General features: G+C 50.6%; 1 protein-coding gene across 1 annotated transcript in view; it reads right to left on the reverse strand.

The window, feature by feature from the left end:
- Positions 1–20744, reverse strand: part of USP22 (ubiquitin specific peptidase 22) — a 59994-nt gene that overhangs the window by 32850 nt on the left and 6400 nt on the right. Inside the window, exon 2 of the mRNA XM_079798495.1 lies at positions 9185–9317. Within this exon, the coding sequence (XP_079654621.1) occupies positions 9185–9317 (133 nt within the window). The remainder of the gene's footprint in view (positions 1–9184; positions 9318–20744) is intronic.

The following is a 20744-nucleotide window of genomic DNA, read 5'->3' on the forward strand; positions in this document are numbered from 1 at the left end:
TGATCAGGCTGGCAGGGGAGTGATTAGGCAGGCAGAAGCAGTTACGGGCAATCAGCCAGGCAGGCAGGTGAGCGGTTGGGAGCCAGCAGTCCTGGATTGTGAGAGAGATGTCCGACTGCACTCAAGGGGTCCCAGATTGGAGAGGGTGCAGGCTGGGCTGAGGGACACACACCCCCCATGCACGAATTTCATGCACCGGCCTCTAGTTGTTTATAAGAACCAATCCAAACGTCTATCAATGGACAAATAAACAAGCTGTGGTATATCTCCACAACAGGCGAACAAATGAATCTGCTTCAGCCATACAAAGGAATGATGGTGGAACCTCAGTTCTCAAACTTAATTTGCTCCTGAGGCTGTTAGAAGCTATTTGATCAAAAATCGAATTATCTTTTATGTACTCTAATTCATCTTTTATCTAACGTAACTCATTTTCATCTGTTCATTTTTTATCTAATGTAATTCAATTTTATCTAATGTAAATGAGATTAATCTATTCCTGACCCCCAAATGGTTCCATTTTAGCCTTACTTATATACAGTTCAATGTTAACGTACAGTTCAACCTATAAACACTGCTTTTAAGTGTATGGAACCACCCTACCAGCCCTAGCAAGTCACTCTCAGCACTCGCCGGGCTGTCTCTCGTCAGATGCAGCATCCTTGCTCGTTTATGCATCACTGTCTCTACAAGGCTGTCCCGGGCTAACGCTTTTCAGCTGCTTTTCCTTTACCCACGTCAACAGCCGCACTCCTACCCCTCAGGGGCCTGTGGTCCTGGTCTCTTTCACACCCTTAGGAACATCAGCGTCTTGATGGCCTCCTGATTTAAATTGTGCTCATGGTTGATCTCCGAAAACAAAAGCATTCTGTTGCCTGAGAGACGCTTTTTGTCACGCCAAGTTCTCAGCTTGAAAGAATGGTCAGGTCAAAAACATGAGTTTGGTTCAACAACTGGAGACATTTTATCTGTGAACAACTTGGTCGAGAACAAATCATTCAAGATGGCAGAGAAATGAGGTTTGACTACTGACACGAGACAACATGGATGAACCCCAAACTTCCTTACACTGTCCCATTATGAGAATAAACAATCTTTTCTGTCAAAGAAGGGAGTGTAGGCAGCCTCAGGTGACATGCAGCTCCTTGGGGGCCGCCATTTTGAAACAGCAAAGGTCAACCCCTCCCTTTAAATTAGCCAATCTCGCAAGATGGGGAGCCTGAGCTCCAATCAAGAGTGAGGGACAGGTCACGTGCGTAAGGCACAAAAGCCCGAGTGGACGCCCACTCAGCCTGCCATGCTCCCGCCCTTGTGCATGTGCCAATCCTGCAGGAGGAAAGGCATTTGCCTTGCTGCCTGACTCCCGACTGTCCTTTCAGTTCTACCAGGGCCCCTGATTTTGGAGGCTCGTGCAGGATTCCGTTGGTCACAATGGGGCTCTGGACCCCTCTCCTGAGGAGGTGCGTCCCACTGCCAAGTTGCGGTGCCTCGGTGAGGAGGGAGAGCTGCAACACGAGAAGGGCTGGAACTGCAGCAATCAGGTGGCCTCATGCACGAGCCATGGTGAGGACCTGGACTGAGTGCTACTTGGGTGGTTGAGTAGCCTCAGAAGTCGGGTGTATGTGACTGGGATGTGTCTTGGACATGAAGAAAGTGCGGAGTTCTGATCTGCAGTTCTGTTCTCCCCCAAGGGAAGTGGCCAGAGAGGGACAAAGTGAATCTCAGGGAGTGCAAGAACTCTCCAATATGGGGGATTGATCACAGGTGAGAAATCTCCATTATGGGAGATTGAGCACATAGTCACAAAGGACTTTCTGAGAAAAGGAACCAAAAATTCTAGGTCTAGGGAATATAATACATTCCCTAAACAGTCGATTAGGAGAATGCTGAGGTTCTGGGGAAGGGCAGTCCCCGAACCAGGGACAGGAGATACTGCTCTCCTTCAGTGTTTTTATACGGGGCATTCTGTGGTGTCTGGGTCCTGCATGCCGGTGTAAGTGTTTCTGTTTTGTATCTCTTTCTTGTTTGGCTTAATTTGTTTAAAGATTGGGCACATCCTCCTTTGGGAAGCCCAGCTACTGTGGTGAGGATGAACATGTGGCAGAGATGGCAGGAATGTTTCCTTCAGCAGCTGCCAAGAATTCTTAAGCTTAGGGACTCTTCCTGCTCTCCCTCTTAGGGTGTCAGCCGCCAGAAACTCGTAGCTAGTGAGATATCTGTCTGTGTGTGGGTAATGTAATTTTGGTTAATGAGTTGCTTTGCTTGCTTTCTGTATTTTAGGGAACTTGGTTAGTCATGGGGAAGTAGGGATTACAGGCATGGGGAAGTAAGCAATGGGGTCTAGGGTGGGACTCCATTGTTTGGGCAACAACATTAATGCTCCCGTGATGGTGGGCAGTTCTTGAATGAGAATCCAAGGTTGACCCCCAGGTCCCAGAGGCATGTAACTTGAAACTTTGAGTTTGCTGGGTCAAATGGTAAAAATTATTCATCTGAGTTTGCCTCCTATGGAGAATGAGTATTGTTTGGTGGTTCACTGTAAAATGTGATAGGTTAATTATATTTACTAGTAGAGGCCCAATGCACGAAATTCATGCAAAAGTAGGCCTTCCTTCCCCTGGCTGCCAGCACCGGCCTTCCCTCTGGCACCCGGGACCGGGCTTCCCTCGCAGCCCTGGCCTCATCTGGAAAGTCATCCAGTCTAATTAGCATATTACTAGTTATTAGTTATTATAGATAACCAGCAAAAGCCTTGTTAACTATACTCAAGATGCAGTTAAAGGTATAGCTGAACACCTAGATGCCACCAGCAGGATGGCTTGGGAGAATAGGCTGGCCTTAGATAGGATTCTGGCAGAAAAAGGAGTTTGTGTATGTTGTACATTTGTCCCTGGCAACACAGCCAGATAGAACCATCACTAAGGCCCTACAGGGATTTAACAACAAGCTAATGAATGAGCAGAAAATCCTGAAACTGAGAATCCTTTCTCCAATTTAGGAATGGTTTGGAAAGAGGAAGGGAATGATGGTATCCATATTCACCGCTTTGATTAGGACTTACTGTGATGGGATGTTATATCATCCATGTATGAGTGATCATGTCCAAAGGTAAATGGAAACCGCATTGACCAAATAGTAAAATAATCTTTTAGACACTGCAGAGCATGACAATCAATGAAGTTAGCCAAGTTTGAAGAGTTAAATAAAAAAGGGGGAGCTGTGAGAATAAATAAATGATCTTTTCTGTCAAAGGAGCTTAGGCAGCCTCGATAACGTGCAGCTCCCCTGTGGGCAGCCATTTGGAACACGAAAGGTCAACCCCTTCCTTTAATTTAGCAAACGTGCGAGACTGTGGGCCTACACTCTTCCAATCAAGAATGAGGCCCAGATCACGTGATCTAGGACTGGCCGGCCATCAGGGCCAATTTGCGGGGTGACCAACAGGGTGATTGGGGGTTCCCACTGGCATCCACCTTGGCTGGCCTGGCACCACCCACTCACCAGCCCCGGCCCCTGCCACCATCACCAGTCACCTCCCTCTGCGGGGAGACCAGTGGGGTGATCAGGGGACCCCCGCTGGCACCCGCCTTGGCCGGGCTGGGGCCTACAGGCTGGAGGCAGCTCCTGTGTTGAGTGTCTGCCCCCTGGTGGTCAGTGCATCATAGCAGCTGGTTGTTCTGGCAGTGGGTCAATTTGCATATTAGGCTTTTATTATATAGGATACTAGAGGCATGGTGCACGAAATTCGTGCATGGGGGAGGGGGGTACCCTCAGCCCAGCCTGCACCCTCTCCAATTCGGGACCCCTCAGGGAATCTTACCTTATAATAGAGAAACATGCAAATTGACCGCACCTCCGCTATGCCCACGATTGGGCCGGCAGGAGGCTGGGGGCGGGACTCTGGGTGGCATATCCGCCGTTGAGAAGTTCAAGATGGCGGTGCCAAGTGGCCGGGCCCATGCCGCTGCTCCCGGGGGTGCCTGGGGCGATCGGCACCCCAGGGGGCGTGGCCGGGCCCATGCCGCCACTCACCGGGGTGCCTGGGCGATCGGCACCCCGGGGGGCGTGGCCGGACCCATGCCGCCACTCACCGGGGTGCCTGGGGCGATCGGCACCCTGGGGGGGCGTGGCCGGGCCCATCGGCACCCCGGGGGGGGCGTGGCCGGGCCCATGCCGCCACTCACCGGGGTGCCTGGGGCGATCGGCACCCTGGGGGGCGTGGCCGGGCCCATCGGCACCCCGGGGGGGCGTGGCCGGGCCCATGCCACCGCTCCCCGGGGTGCCTGGGGCGATCGGCACCCCAGGGGGGCGTGGCCAGGCCCATGCCACCGCTCCCCGGGGTGCCTGGGGCGATCGGCCACCTAGGGGGCGTGTCCGGGCCCCTCCCGCCCCTCCCACCCCTCCCGGGGGTCCCGGGGTTGATCGTCCACCTGGGAGGGCGTGGCCCTGCCCCTCCCGCCCCTCCCGGGGGTCCCAGGGGCCGAGGCTTTCCGGGCCTTGGGCACCAGCGGGGAGCCTGCACCGATCGCAGGAAACCACTGGGGGTCGGCTCCTGTGATCAGTAGCAGGGACGCTGGGTGCGGCGAGCCCAAGGTCGGGAAAGCCTGGGGCGGAGGCTTTCCCGGCCTTGGACACCAGTGGGCAGCCTGCACGGATCGCAGGAAACCACTGGGGGTCGGCTCCTGTGATCCTTAGCAAGGATGTTGGGTGCCACCGAGCCCAAGGCCACCGCCCGGGGCCAAGCCCCGACCCTGAAAAAGGCAGAAGGCGGTGGCCACAGCCAAGGCCTGGGTCCCTGGTGCCGGCAGAAAACTGGTGCAGGCAGCCAGGTGAATGAAGGTCTATTGCACGAATCTTCGTGCAAACGGGCTACTAGTGTAATATAATAGAGGAATATGCAAATTATCCAGGGACTAAACCAGCAGTCAGACATCCCTCTCACAATTCGGGACTGCTGGCTCCTAACTGCTCATCTGCCTGCCTGTCTGATCGCCCCCAGCTGCCCCTCCGCCAGCCTGTTTGCCCCTAATTGCCCCCCCCCCGCCAGCCTGGTCGCCCCTTACTGCCCACCCCCTGCCAGCCTGGTTGCCCTCAACTGCCCCCCCTCCCCCGTCAGCCTGGTCACACCACACAACCTGCTTGCTGTTCAGTTGTTTGGTCGTCCTTCACTAACACCCCTGCCGGCCTGGTTGCCCACACAGCCTGCTGTTCAGTCATTTGGTTGTCCCTCACTAAACCCCCTGCCGGCCTGGTCACCCCACGCAGCCTGCTGTTTGGTCGTCCGACTGGTTGTTTAGGTCGTGATGGCCCCTGGCTTTTTATATATTTGGATGCGCATACATGGTCTTTGATTAACTATCTCACACCCACTCACTGTCCCCCCCACATCCCTCCAAGATTCCGCACTCAGATTCCATTCTTCCATGTCTCTGCATCTATTTTGTTCATCAGTTTATTTTGTTCATTAGATTCCACATTAAGTGAGGTCATGTGATACAAGTATTTTCTGACTGACTTATTTCACTAGCATAATACTCTCCAGGTCCCTCCATGCTGTCTCAAAGGGTAAGAGAGTCTTCTTTTTTACTGCTGCCTAGTATCCCATGGTGTAAATGTACCACAGCTTTTTATCCACTCACGTACTGATGAGCACGTGGGCTGTTTCCAGATCTCAGCTATTGTAAATTGTGCTGCTATGAAAATAGGGGTGCACACTTTCTTTCTGATTGGTGCTTCGGGTTTCTTAGGATATATTCCTAGAAGTCCGATACACAAAATTCGTGCAAGGGGCTTGGCCCTCGCAGCCCCTCGCAGCCCCTCACAGCCCCTCACAGCCTCTGCCGGCCCTCACAGCCCCTCACAGCCCCTCACAGCCTCTGCCGGCCCTCACAGCCCCTCACAGCCCCTCACAGCCTCTGCCGGCCCTCACAGCCCCTCACAGCCCCTCACAGCCTCTGCCGGCCCTCACAGCCCCTCACAGCCCCTCACAGCCTCGGCCAGCCCTCGCAGCCCCAGCTTCGTATGGAAGGTTGTCTGGACGGTCATTCTACTGTTCCGTCTAATTAGCATATTAGCTCTTTATTATATATGATTCCTAGAAGTGGGATCACTGGGTCAAATGGCAATTCAGTATTTAATTTTTTGAGGGAACTCCATATTGTTTCTCATAAAGGCTGCACCAGTCTGCATTCCCACCAGCAGTGCATGAGGGTTCCCTTATCTTTACATCCTTGCTAGCACTTGTCGTTTGTTGATTTGTTATTGGTAGCCATTCTGACAGGTGTGAGGTGATACCTCATTGTCGTCTTAATTTGCATCTCTCTGATGATCAGTGACTTTGAGAATTTTTTCGTTATGTCCCTTGGTCATCTGCATGTCTACTTTGGAGAAGTGTCTATTTAGGTCCTTTGCCCATTTTTTAATTGGATTGTCGTCCTTTTGTTAAGTTGTATGAGTTCCTTACATATTTTGGATATTAACCCTTTATCAGATGCATCATTGTCAAATATGTTCTCCCAAACAGTGGGCGCCCTGTTCATTAGTTGATGGTTTCTGTTGTTGTGCAGAAGCTTTTATTTTGAGGTAGACCATTTGTTTATTTTTCCTTAGCCCTAGATGTATTCAAAAACATATTGCTATGAGAGATGTCTGAGATTTTGCTGCCCAAAAGTTTATTCTAGGATATTTAGACTGGCAGAGCAATCAGGGGGGGCCCTGCTGGCACCTGCCTTGGCTGGCCTGGCGCTGCCCGTTTGCTGGCCCCGCCCCCTGCTGCTACGGGAGGCAATCGGCAGGGAAATTGGGGGCGGGGCCAGCCCGCTCACCAGTTGGCCCTGCCCCTTGATAACCCTGCCGCCTCCCTCTGCGGGGCAACTGGCGAGGCGATCAGATCCCCTCTCTGCCCCCCGCTGGCACCTGCCTTGGCTGGTCTGGGGCCTGCAGGCTGGGGGCAGCTCCTGCATTGAGCATCTGGTCCCTGGTGGTCAGTGTGCATCATAGCACCTGTCATTCCACCGGTTGTTCTGCCATTTGATCGATTTGCATATTAGACTTTCATTATATAGGATATGGTGTAACAAGGTGGTTTAGTTTCATTTTTCTGCATGTATCTGTCCAATTTTCCCAAAGCCTTTACTGAACAGACTACTACCTTTACCCACCCCATTGTATGTTCTTGCATCTTTTGTCATAGATTGACCTTTTTAAAAAATATTTTAAAATCCTCACCCGTGGATATGTTTTTGTTAATTTAAGAGAGGAAGGGAGAGAAAGAAAAAAAAAATGGATGTGACAGAAACACTGATCAGTTGCCTCCCACACACCTTGACTGGGAATCAAACCCACAACCTTTTTGGTGAAGGGGAGGACGTTCCAATGGAGCCACCTGGCCAGGTTTTAACTGACCATTTAGACTCAGGTTTACTTCGGGTTCTCTGTTTCCATCATAATTGTAGCTTCTGCCCTAGGTGATGTGGCTCAGTGGACAGAGCATTGCCCTGCAGACCAAAAGGTCCCGGGTTTGATTCTGGTCAGGGGCATGCACCTCAGTTGCAGGCTTCTCCCCAGCCCGGGCCCTGGTCAGGGCTCATGCAGGAGGCAACCAGTTGATGTTTCTCTCACATCAATGTTACTCTCTGTCTTTCCCTCACTCTTCCACTCTACTTAAAAATCAATGGAGCCCTAGCTGGTTTGGCTTAGTGAATAGAGCATCAGCCTCCTGACTGAAGGGTCCCAGGTTCGATTCCGAACAAGGGCACATGCCTGGGTTGTGGGCTAGATCCCTAGTAGGGGTTTGCAGGAGGCTGCCAATCAATGATTTTCTATCAGCATTGATGTTTCTCTCTCTCTCTCTGCACCCACCCCTCTCCCTTCCTCTCTGAAATCAATAAAAATACATTTTAAAAAAACAATGGAAAAATATCCTCGGGTGAGGATTAACAACAACAAAATTTCAGTAATTTTATCTACTGAAAACAGCATAATATTGAGGTTACAGCTTCCCTGTGTCAATAATAAAACAACTGGCTCATGAACACATCATATAAGACAGAGATCTGTGTTGTTTTAACATCATTTTGCTTCCTGAAAAAAAACTTTGAGGAAAAATCAGACATGCGCTGTGTCAGTCTCAACTTTACCTTCTCTACGTACACTGCTTACAGGAGCTTTAAGGGACACGCATCAGCACAGTGACTTTGTAATCTGTGAAATACCATTTTCAGTTAGGACGACATGAAGCACTTTGTGGTACATTCTTTGGCTTATATCTTTTGAAAGTGATTTTCTTAAGGATACCCTGACAATCGCACAAATTTAACAGAAAACACTATTCTGAAAGGAGACAAATGTTTAACAACCACCCTAAGAAAATAAAACCACGAGCAGAACCTTGCTTTACGTGAAGTTCCAGACATGTGAGTTTCCATCTGTAAGTACGAAAGGGAGCCCTATCCTGATGCCACACAGTGCTGTCAGCATGTTCATGAACTTGTATTACTCAGAACAATAAAATTCATTACTGAAAGCAAAAAAATCGCGTATGTACACAACTCCATGTTAACATCAGTAACCTAATACTGCATTTAAGATCTTTCTTTGTGAACATTTGCCTAACCTAAATCCTAACCATGTTTTTCAGAGGGCAAGTTGAGGCTCTAATAATCCATTTAAAAAAAGCACTTTTCAAAGAAAGTTAGCAGGATATAAGGGGTAAGCCATCATAATTTATCATTTAAAATTACATCACCGCCGGCCATCATATCTCAGTGGTTGAACGTCGACCTATGAACCAGGAGGTCACAGTTCGATTCCCAGTCAGGGCACATGCCCAGGTTGTGGGCTTGATCCCCAGTGTGGGGTGTGCAGGAGGCAGCCGATAGATGATTCTCTCTCATCATTGATGTTTCTATCTCTCTCTCCCTCCCCCTTCCTCTCTGAAATAAATAAAAAATATTAAAAAAAAAAAAAAAGATTACACCACCAACTTAAATGCCACAGGCAAGCTGGGTAAAATGATCTGTTTGAGTTCACTTTGTCTTTCATTTCCCTGTGAAGTTTCACAAGGAGGCCACGAACTAGGTTAGACTAAAGAAATGGACGTTTAGGAGTGTGGAACTGCAAATCTAAATCCAGGGAGCAGAGAGGGCAGTAACTCTTCCCAACACCGTAGCAGAGGGCGCCTTACCCAGGTTGTGCCGTTTTGACTTCGCGTGTTCGTGAATGTGCTTCTTTGTGAAACAGCCAAAGAAGACACAGTGGAGGCAGGAGTGCAGCCTGCTCAGGTGGACACCACAGACGTGGCAGACGCAGGACTTGGCCTGGAACACAGAGAAGAGAATGAAAACCAGCACTGGTCCTCAGAGAAATATGCGAGCAAGGGGGTCCATCCACAGGGGCACGGTGTGAGCAGGAGGGAAAGCAGGGACTTTCCTCCGTGTCATTTTGCTAACAGATCACTCTGTTAATCGTTTCAATGGCCCCAGACCCCCAAAGGCACTTCCTTCATTTAGCTCAACACTAGTTCCATGTAAGAACACAGTCCACAATTCACCAAAACCTGTGAGCTCCTTGGATGTGCACCACATTCGGTTTTAGAAGCAAAGTCTGCATTCTGTCCCCGCCAGGCCCGCCAGGCCCAGGCCCGGCCTCAGCCCCAGCTCCTAACCCCACAGCAGGCTAGCAACTCACGGCCTATCTGCCCTGAATCTGGGCAGTACTTTAAATTTGATAACCCCCAACCACAGCAAATTTAGAAGCAAAAAACAGACAGAAAGGGACATGATCCAGAGCAATATACAAAAACAGGAAAAAGGAACAGTTTTTTGCCAAGAATTAGACCACAGAAACATAAAACTTCAGTCACAGCAATCATGAGCCCAGTGGACAATAATTCTCATACACCCACACCAACCAAGAAGGTCAGTTTTCTACCACAATATGGCAATCACACTTATTTTAAATACTAGAGGCCCAGTGCACAAAATCGCCACCACCCCCCTATTCACAGTGGTTCCCCATTCACCATGCTGTGATCGGAGCCTGCGGGGCAAGGGAGAGGGACTGAGAGGTGGTCAATGCACCTCATGGCGAATGGTCACGTGGTCGTTCTGGTCGTTGCGCTTACGGTCCTGGACTTTTATTATATAGTAAAAGTCCCAGTCCCACGAGATTGTTAGATTGAATAACCAACTGCTAAGATGATACCGCACACAGTATATACCAAATTCAGTTCTATCTTAACTGGGAGGGAGGGGGAGATGAAGGAAGCATAAACTGGGTATGGGGAAGGGAAGTTTAAAATTGAAAGGCCTCTGCCCGGCGTGCATGGCTCAGTGGTTGAACGCCAACCTATGATCCAGGAGGTCACCAGTTCGATTCCCAGGCAAGGCACATGCCCAGGTTGTGGGCTTGATCCCCAGTGTGGGGCGTGCAGGAGGCAGCCGATCAGCGATTCTCTCTCACCGTTGATGTTTCTCTCTCTCTCCCCACCTCCCACTCTCTCTGAAATCAATGAAAATATATTTTAAAAGAAATACTGAAAGGGCCTCTGAAAATAACAGCAGGCAACACCAACATTACCTGCTACTTGCTGAATGCTCGCTAGACACTGGACTGTTCATTCTCATTCAATCCGCACAACCACCCCATGAGGAAGGCTTGAAGCCCCTCTGACACTGAAGAAATTTAGTGTATATGCTGTGCCAATAAAGCCAGGAAAGGACACAGCTAGAACATGGACCAGGACCTGCCTGATCCTAGGAGCCCACTCGCCCACGTAGCCGGAGACTGTCCCTTCTAAGCTTCCCTCTGCACACAAGACCAAGCAAGGGCCCAGCCCACAGGGGACAGGCTGAGCACTCACGCATGTGGCGTGCAGGCCTGGGCACCAGTCTGCAACCTTTCTTTCCATAAAACAGGAACCGTGGACAACTGTCGTGAGAAAGCTGCACAGGGGTGTTAATAACTTGTGTGGCCTCCAGAAGAGGCAGAATCAGTGGAGAGGAGTTGGCGGGAGGGTGTGTGGAGTGTGGAGGTCCACTCCATAAAGTGAGACAGCCCTGAGCTGAAGCACCGGTCAGAGAGCGCTGTGAGCACCCTAGGACCACAGCACAGATGCTCCTTTACATCCATGCTCAGGCTTTAGGCTTGGGAAGGGGCCGAGCCTGCGATCGGAGGGAAGGGGGAAAAAATCAATGGAAACATAACCTCAGGTGAGGGATAAAAAGAAAAATAAATAAAGAAATGTCATATCCTATGAAAGACACATCTTGAAAACGCCTAAAGAAAGTTGTAATTTTTTCATGGTGAAGGGACTGGAGTCCGTGTTGATGAAAATACCTTGGCGGCTGCGGTGACTGGCAGTGGCTGCAGCAGCAGGGTGATGGGGCTGGCCTTCCCCTGATGAGCCTGGTGGCCTCCCACAAAGGGAGGCCAGACTGCGGCTTAGGTCCACTCTCAATGGGGAGCGGGCCTAAGCCATCAGTAGGACATCCCCTGAGGGCTCCCAGTATGTGAGAGGGGGCAGGCTGTGCTGAGGGACCCCTAGTCCTATATAACGAAGAGCTAATATGCTAATGGTCGTGATGCCCTCACACCGTAACAACCGTTCAGCAGGAGGCGGCGTGCGTAGCGGGGCAGAGCTGTCGCATTGCACCGGAGATGGGGCAGAAGCCGGGAGGTGCCTGGAGGAGGCGGGACCATCCGGTGGCAGAGAGGGCCGGGGTACGAACCTGTAGCGCCCCCCTCACCAGTCCTTCGGCACTCACCACTCGCACTCAGAGCGCTCCGCCGCCCACCCGCCAGGGGAAGGAGTGCAGCGCATGCGCCAAGAAGCAGCACTCGAAACTCTGCAGCAGGTGCGAGGCTTCCACGCTCTCCTCCGGCGCCATGATGGGGCAGAGCCGCTGAGTTGCTCTGGAGACAGGGTGGAAGTGGGGAGGCGCCCGGAGGAGGCGGGACCAGCCCAAGGCAACTTGTGGGACTTGAAGTGGCCAGAGAAGGTCGGAGGGGTCAGGGGTGGGGCCAGGTGCGCTAAAGCTCTGGGTGGAAAAGTTAGGTTGTCAAGGAAGGGCGGCAGGCGGGTGGGCAGGGCCGCGCGATTTCCCATGCTTGGCCTCTAGTACAAAATAACACAGAGGTGTAATGTACCTGGGTATACTAAGAGAGATCAATGAAATGCTATGAAAATTAAAAGAACAATCACATCTAATTAAAGAGGATTGGAGGAAATAATAAAGTTTGTATACAAGAGGTGGAATTTGAGCAGAGAGCTCAAAATTCTATGGAATCCTATCTGATAAAGAGGGAATATGCTAATTGACCCTCACACCATCGCCAAGATGGCAGCACCCACAGCCAATAAGGGGTAATAGGCTAATTGACTGTCACGCCCTCAAAGATGGCCACACCCACAGCCAAAAGATGGTGGCGCCCAGTCCCCTCAGCCTTGCCACGCGCCTGCCTCCAGAGTCCCCCAGTCCTCTCAGCCCCCCAGCCGCCCAAGGGCTGCCCAAGGCACAGGTAACCAGGGCTGACCGAGGCTTGCACTGCCGGCAGTGGAAGCAGCAGAGGTGCGATGGGGCGTCGCCTCCCACCCCTGAAGGCTCCCGGACTGTGAGAGGAGGCAGGCCGTCAGCTGAGGGTGGGTTTAACACTAACCAGTACAGAGCTTGCTGAGCTGATGGATCAAACAGCTGAGACTGCTTCTCTAACATTAATCAAGTAACCAACCAATAGGCAATAAGCACTAAATATAGGAAACAAATCTTCCTTTATGTTTCATAAAGTGTCACCATTGTCTTCTGCATTATTTCTCTATCACCACTGTCCATTACAGTAGCCACTAACCAAATGTGGCTATCGAGCTCTTGAAATCATAAGCATATCTTCAGGTGAGGATTAAAAAAAAATGTATGTTTCTATCTCCTATAGCTACTATGAGAATTAAATGAGCTGACGTTGTAAAGTACTGGGAATATTGTTTGCACACGATAGGGTTTGTAGTGGGCTGACAGTAGCCCCCACATCCTAATCTCCAGAACCTGTGAATGCTACTTTTTTGCATATGGAATTAAGTTAATTCCTCTTTTTTGCATACGTAATTAAGGGTCTTGGAAAGTGTATTTTTGTGTATGTAATTAAGTTAAGAATCTTGAGATGAGACTGTACTTGATCATCTGGGTGGATCACAGGTGTCCTTATAGAGGAAGGGAGACTAGACACCCCAGGGAAGGCCTTGTGCGGAGGCAGAGACTGCAGTGAGGACCAGGCTCCAGGAGCGGAGGTGGCCAGCAACAGGCCCTCCCGTGGAGCCTCTGAAGGCACAACCCTGCCAACACCTTATCTGGGGCTTCGGGCCTCCAGAACTTGTTCTAAACCGAGTTTGTGGTCATTTGCTACAACAGCCACAGGAAACTAACACAGGGCTCAGGTTAGCTATTTTTATTCTAACTCCTTCCTATACCACTGAGGAGGTAAGAAACTAATTCCCCAAACACCCTTGCATCAGACCCTGCTGCTGTCTGTAGCTGGTAAGGAAGGGTGGGATGTGCTCCTGCAGCTTGCAGGCAAGGGGTCCATATGGTCCCGTATCACTGATCTCTTAGCTTCCTGTTGTGGAGGCTGTGGGCAGAAGAAGTCTGGAGGCTGGCGGACATTCCTTGAAACATAACCTAGAATCTATTGCTCCTGGAGCCTTTGCAATGATTTCTGTATTAAATCCCTATTCCTATAAATTAATTGAAGTAGAAATCCTGAAACATAACAAGGCTTTGTGTGTGACAGGCCCTTGAAGTCAAACACATGTGGCTCACATCAGGGTGATAACGCAGTTATACAGTGAACTCTGAGTCCAGTGTAAAGAAGTGGAAACATGAGACAGGCTCTTAAGAGCTGATGGACATTTCACAGATTGCCCCCCGACTTCCAACTACTGCTGGTCTGGAAAAGCCTGACATCTACAGGAAGACACGTTTAATTTCTGTGCGTTCTTCAATGAATTTTTCAAGGGATCAAAATACTTTTCTACCATCCTGAGTTTTGATATAAGCAAAGAGACAGGTATAAACATTCCATCATCTACAGGGACAAACTGAGACATTAAGAAGCAAAAAAGTTGGCCAAAATTAGACAATCTCCTCAAATAAATTTCCCAACCTCAGAAAGCCAGACTATGACTTTTGCATCTCAGAGCTAAGATGAGTCTTAGGACTTCTCTCGTCCAACACCTTCTTCTATAAAGTGACAACGTGACTGTGACGCTGTGATATAGTAAGAAGTGGGTACTTTGGTTTTACTCGCTTCTGGGTGGTGAATGCAACCAGCAGAGTGGTGTGCCCCGCTCCACAGGGACAGATACTGGGTGCTGGGCCTTCCAGCTCTCACCCCGCTGTTCACCTGTGCCCTTTATAAGAAACTGGTAAATTTCCTATCTAATAAAGAGGGAATATGCTAATTGACCCTCATGTGGTCACAATGATGGCGACGCCCACAGCCAATAAGGAGGGGATATGCTAAATAACTGTCCACCCTCAAAGATGGCGGCGCCCACAGCCAATGAGGGAATATGCTAATGGACCCTCATGCTGTCACAAAGCTGGCAGCGCCCAGACAATAAGGAGGGAATATGCTAATTGACTGCCCCGCCCTCAAAGATGTTGGCACCCACAGTCAATAAGGGAATATGCTAATTGACTGCCCCACCCTTAAAGATGGAATCGCCCAGTCCCCTCAGCCCTACCAGGGCAGCAGGTGCACGGCAAGGCCCGGTCTACCTGTGCGGGCCCGGCTACTCGGCACGCCTGCCTCCGGAGTCCCCCAGTCCCCTCAGCACCCAAGCCACCCAGGGCCGGCCCGAGGCGCAGTGGGGTTGGTTTTTTTTTTAATTTAATAAATCTTTATTGTTCAGATTATTACAGTTGTTCCTCTTTTTCCCCCCATAGCTCCCCTCCACCTGGTTCCCACCCCACCCTCTTCCCTTACCTCCCCCTCACTGTCCTCATCCATAGGTGTACGATTTTTGTCCAGTCTCTTCCCGCACCCCCCACACCCCTTTCCCCCTGAGAGTTGTCAGTCCACTCCCTTTCTATGCCCGATTCTATTATATTCACCAGTTTATTCTGTTCATAAGATTTTTAATTCACTTATTAATAGATATGTATTTGTTGTTCATAATTTTTATCTTTACCTTTTTCTTCTTCCTCTTCTTAAAGAATTTCATATAATACTGGTTAGGTGGTGATGAACTCCTTTAGCTTTTTCTTCTCTGTGAAGTTCTTTAGCTGACCTTCAATTCTGAATGTCAGCTTTGCTAGGTAGAGTAATCTTGGTTGTAGGTTCTTGCTATTCATCACTTTGAATATTTCTTGCCACTCCCATCTGGCCTGCATAGTTTCTGTTGAGAAATCAGCTGACAGTTGTATGGGTGCTCCCTTGTAGGTAATTGTTTTTCTCTTGCTGCTCTTAATATTCTCTTTGTCTTTTGCTCTTGGCATTTTAATTATGATGTGTCTTGGTGTGGTCCTCTTTGCATTCCTTTTGTTTGGGGTTCTGTGCACTTCCTGGACTTGTAAGTCTATTTCTTTCACCAGGTGGGGGAAGTTTTCAGTCATTATTTCTTCAAATAGGTTTTCAGTATCTTGCTCTCTCTCTTCTTCTGGCACCCCCATAATTCTGGTGGTGGTACGCTTGAAGTTGTCCCAGAGGCTTCTTACACTATCTTCAAATTTTTGGATTCTTTTTGCTTTTCCAGTTGAGCGTTTTTTGCTTCTTTGTATTTCAAATCTTTGACTTGATTCTTGCGTTCCTCTAGTTTGCTGTTGGGTGTCTGTATAATATTTTTTATTTCAGCCAGTGTATGTTTAATTTCTAGTTGGTCCTTTTCCATATCCTCGAGGGTCTCGCTAAATTTATCGGCCTTTTCTAGGAAATTCTTGAAAAACCTTATAACCGTGGTTTTGAACTCTATCTCCAGTCGTCTGTTTTCCTCCATTTCTTTCGGTTGTGATCTGTTTCTTTGTCTCCTCATTTTCGCTGCTTCCCTGAGTTGGTAGGGTAGCTTTGTGTGCTAGGTGTCCTATAGGGCCCAGTGGGTTGGCCTCCCCAGTTACCGGAGGTGGACACTCTTGGTGCACCCCTTTGTGGACTGTGTGTACAGCCTTGTTGTAGTTAAGTCTTGATTGTTGTTGGTATCAGTGGGAGGAGTTGACCTCCAGGCCAATTGGCTGTGAGCATCAACTGTGTCTATGCCGGGAGACAGCCTTATTCGACTAGACTTGCAAAATTGCAAAAGCCTCTGTGCTCAGCTTGGATGGGGTGGAGTTTCAGGGTGGAGCCTCCAGCCTTGGCTTCCCGTCAGCCCCGCCCTATGAGGTTCCTGGGTCTCAGTGTCCCTCAGAGTCCCTCGGTACTCGCTGCAAGCACCTCTGAGAGAAAGGCGCCCTCGAGTTTCGCCCGCTGCCAGACAGTCTAGTCTCTCCCCCAATGAATCTGGATTCCCACATTCTCGCCTGGAACTGGGTTTCAGTGCAGTTGGAACTGAGGTTCAACGCAGTCCGGAGCTTTTGTCTCCTTCCCGCTAGGGCAATCCAGCGGCACAGTCAACAGTCCATCCTCTGCGCGAATTCACGTGCGCGCCTCCGGACCTCTGCCTTTTGCCACTCCCCTGAGTTTCTGCCTTACAGCCCAGATTCCCCCAGTATGAGCCTGGGTCCCCAGGGTCTCACCTGGAACTGGTGTTCAGTGCAGTCGGAACTGGGGTCAGCGCAGTCTGGAGCTTTTATCTCCTTCCCGCTAGAGAAAGCCAGCCAGGCACTCAGCCGCCCCGTCCTCTCCGGCTCTGTCCTCTCCGCACCTCAGGCTTTTACAGTTCCTCTGATTTTCCTTGTGGTTTTCTCTTTCCTTCTAGTTGTAGAATTTCCAGTCAGCCAGCTTTCCTGTGGTTCTGGATGATGTCTGTTTTGTCTTTTAGTTTTATTTTTGAAATTGTTGTGCGAGGCTGCAGTTTAGGTTTTTACCTATGCCTCCATCTTGGTTTCTCCCCAGTGGGTTTTGACAGATGCATAGTGTCATGCATGTACCACAGCCTCTGCTGTGCGGAAGGGTCCCTGCCCTCAAACCCCTGTGGGTCACAGCATTGAATCTCCTAGTCTACAGGCCTCAAAGCAATGAAGTTTGAAAAGAAAATAAGTTTACTATAAAAACAGAACATATTCTGCCCTAGCTTGTTTGGTTCCGTGGATAGAGCGTCGGCCTATGGACTGTGAGGTCCCAGGTTCGATTCCAGTCAAGGGCACATGCCCGGGTTGCAGGCTTAATCCCCAGTAGGGGGCGGACAGGAGGCAGCCAATGAATGATTCTCTCAGCTGGAGAGGGTGCAGGCTGTAAGGCCCAGCACCCAGGAGCTGTGTCCCTTTGGAGTGGGGCACACCAGTAGTGAGCATTGAAAGGAAATTAATTAGAAGAAATATTTTAATATCACTATTCGCCCTTTCTCTATAATAGAAGTGTCAACCAAATTCACAATCGAGCCAAAACCGGTTTGGCTCTGTGGATAGAGTGTCAGCCTGAGGACTGAAAGGTCCCAGGTTCGATTCCGGTCAAGGGCACATACCTTGGTTGCGGGCACATCCCCAGTAGGGGGCGTGGGCATGCAGGAGGCAGCTGATCGATGTTTCTCTCTCATCGATGTTTCTAACTCTCTATCTCTCTCCCTTCCTCTCTGTAAAAAATCAATAAAATATATATATTTTTAAAAAAATTCACAATCGACAATGACAGATCGAAACACATGCATGTGATTGGCACCAGCGAGATCTCTGTATGTATCACGTGTATGCGAGTCAACTTAGCCTTTTATATATATATATATATATATATATATATATATATATATATATATATATAAATAAATATATTTTATATATTTTATTATACACACACACACACACACACACACACCAGTGGCCCAGTGCACAAAATTCGTGCACGAGGGGGGGGGGTTCCCTCAGCCCAGCCTGCACCCTCTCCAATTGGGGACCCCTTGGGGGATGTCCCTCTCAGAATCTGGGACCGCTGGCTCCTAACCACTACCCTGCCTGCCTGCCTGCCTGATTGCCTCTAACTGCCTCTGCCTGCCTGATCACCCTTAACTGTCCTCCCCTGCTGGCCTGATCTTACCCCCAACTGACCTCCCCTGATGGCCTGATCGCCCCTAATGGCCTCTGCCTCAGTCCCCACCACCATGGCTTTCTCCGGAAGGAAGTCGGATGTCCGGAAGATGGCCAGTCGACCCGGTCTAGTTAGCATATTATCCTTTTAGTAGTGTAGATAGATTAGATAGGATAGGATTGCTTAAGTGGGGGGGAGCCTTTTTTTATCAGGAGGAGATGCTCTTGGCAGACAAAAACACATAATCCCTATATCTGGACTGATAGCCTGCCATATGCACTATACTGCCAAACCGGTCGTTAAAAATTTGAACCGCTTTCTTACACCTTACACCAAATAGCTGTTGCCCTTAAAACCCCTCCTCAGCCCCCACCTTAGGTTCTGCCTTTGCAGTTCACCCAGATAAGGTTCTAACTGGTCGGTTTCTATGCCAGTCAGCGTCAAAAGTTTCACCTCCTAGCCAGCCATAGGATCCTCACAGTTCACCCAGATTTGGTTCTGATTGGTCGGTTTCTATGCCACTAGGTGTCAAAAGCCCTGCCTTCTAGGCAGCCATTGGCTCCTTGCAGTTCACCCAGATTTGGTTCTGACTGGTCGGTTTCTATGCCAGTCAGCGTCTCCGGGCCTATCTCCAAGCCTGATCAGAGACGCGAGCTGATCAGCAGCCCCCATGTAGGCCCGGAGAGAAAGAGAGGCATGGGCTGACGAATTGCTTCCACGGGGGCTGCGGATCAGACCCTGCTACTCTCTCCGGGCCTGATCTGCAGCCCCCTCGGCAATCAGTGCTGGGTCGCCACAGCACCTGCAGTTCCGCCGGCCCAATCGGCCATCCCGGCCACCTCGAGTCCCGCCCCCTGCGCCTCTTGCTGGCCCAATCATGGGCGTAGCGGAGTGATGGTAATTTACATATTACCATTTTATTAGGTAGGACTAGACGCCCGGTGCATGAAATTCGTGCACTGGGGGGGGGGTCCCCTCAGCCCAACGTGCACCCTCTCCAATCTGGGACCCCTCAGGGTATGTCCAACTGCCTAAACAGGCAGTCAGACATCCCTTTCACAATCCAGGACTGCTGGCTCACAACTGCTCGCCTGCCAGCCTGATCACCCCTAACCACTCCTCTGCCAGCCTGATTGACGCCTATCTGTTCCCCTGCCAGCCCGATAGTCCCCAACTGCCCTCCCCTGACAGTCCAGTCACCCCCAAATGCCCTCCCCTGCATATTCCCTCTTTATTAGATAGGGTTTTTTCTTTAACATATTGGACAGTGTACCTGCTGTGGTCTTGACAAACCAGTAAAAATGTAAACCCAAACTAACAGTGTCATAAAACAAACTCGTTAAACAGGAATTTCATGAGACCTTGGAAAGGTGATATCATGTGGTTGTTTCTTCCTTTTTTCCTTCTCTTTCTTTTCCTTCATATTTCATCTTTTGTCCTTTCTTTCTTTTCTCCTTTTATTCCTTTTCTGTCTCTAAGCACTCTGCTGGGGACAAGGGAAATTCCAAGGCTATAGGTGTGTGTGGGGAGATCGCTCCATGGGGGCGCAGGCCCTTTGGAGGCTGACACCCCAGGCTGCCCCAGGGAAGGGATAGCTCTTGGGGGCACAGCTGCCTCCCAGGCCTACACCCCCCGGCTGTGGATGGGAGCTGATCGCTGGGGGGTGGGGAGGGAGGGGATAGGCGGTTGCGGGCGCCTCCCAGGCCCACAGCCCTGGCCAAGAAGGCTAGGAGCAGGTCACGTGCAGCAGTGGGGGAGTAGAGGGGTGGGGGGGATGACGCAGCCGCTGCCCAGGCCACAGCTAGGGTCGCCGCTGGGAGCGGATCGTGAGGGGGGGCGCGCCTCCTCCCAGGCCTATGGCCCAGGTTGCAGCTGGGAGCTAATTGCGCCAGGGTGTGCACCACCTCCCAGGCCTACGGCCCAGATCGGGGCTGGAAGCGGATCTCTGGGGGGGCAGGAGGTGGGGGGGCCGCCGCCTTCCAGGCCGACAGCCCAGATCACAGCTGGGAGCGGATTGTGCATGGGGTGCACGCCACCTCCCAGGCCTATGGCCCAGGTTACAGCTGGGAGCTGATCGCGCCGGGGGTGCGAAGGAGCTTGGCAGGCCAACAGCCGGGGCCTCTTGCTGCCTGCTCTCAGCGGCAGCCCTCCCTGGGCCTGAGAGGACTGGGCGCCGCCATTTTGTTGTGGAGTGATGGTTAATTTGCCTATTACTCTTTTATTAGGACAGACTAGAGGCCCAGTGCACAGATTCATGCACCGGTGGGGTCCCTTGGCCTGGCTTGCACCCTCTCACAATCCAGGACTCCACCTGTGCACGATCGGGGCAGGGGAGGGACCACAGAAGGGCTCCAGGGCGTGTCTGGCCCATCTCACCCAGTCCCAATCAGCCGGACACCAGCAACAAGCTAACCTACAGGTCAGAGCGTCTGCCCCCTGGTTGTCAATGCTTGTTATACCTATTGGTTGAACGGTCAAACGGTTGCTTAGGCATTTATGTATATGCAGACTAGAGGCCCGGTGCACGAAATATGTGCATGGGTGTGGTGTCCCTCAGCCCACTCTGCACCCTCTCCAAT

This window comes from Cnephaeus nilssonii, assembly GCF_951640355.1.
Source record: "Cnephaeus nilssonii genome assembly, chromosome: 19".
In the NCBI taxonomy this organism is placed as follows: Eukaryota; Metazoa; Chordata; class Mammalia; order Chiroptera; family Vespertilionidae; genus Cnephaeus; species Cnephaeus nilssonii.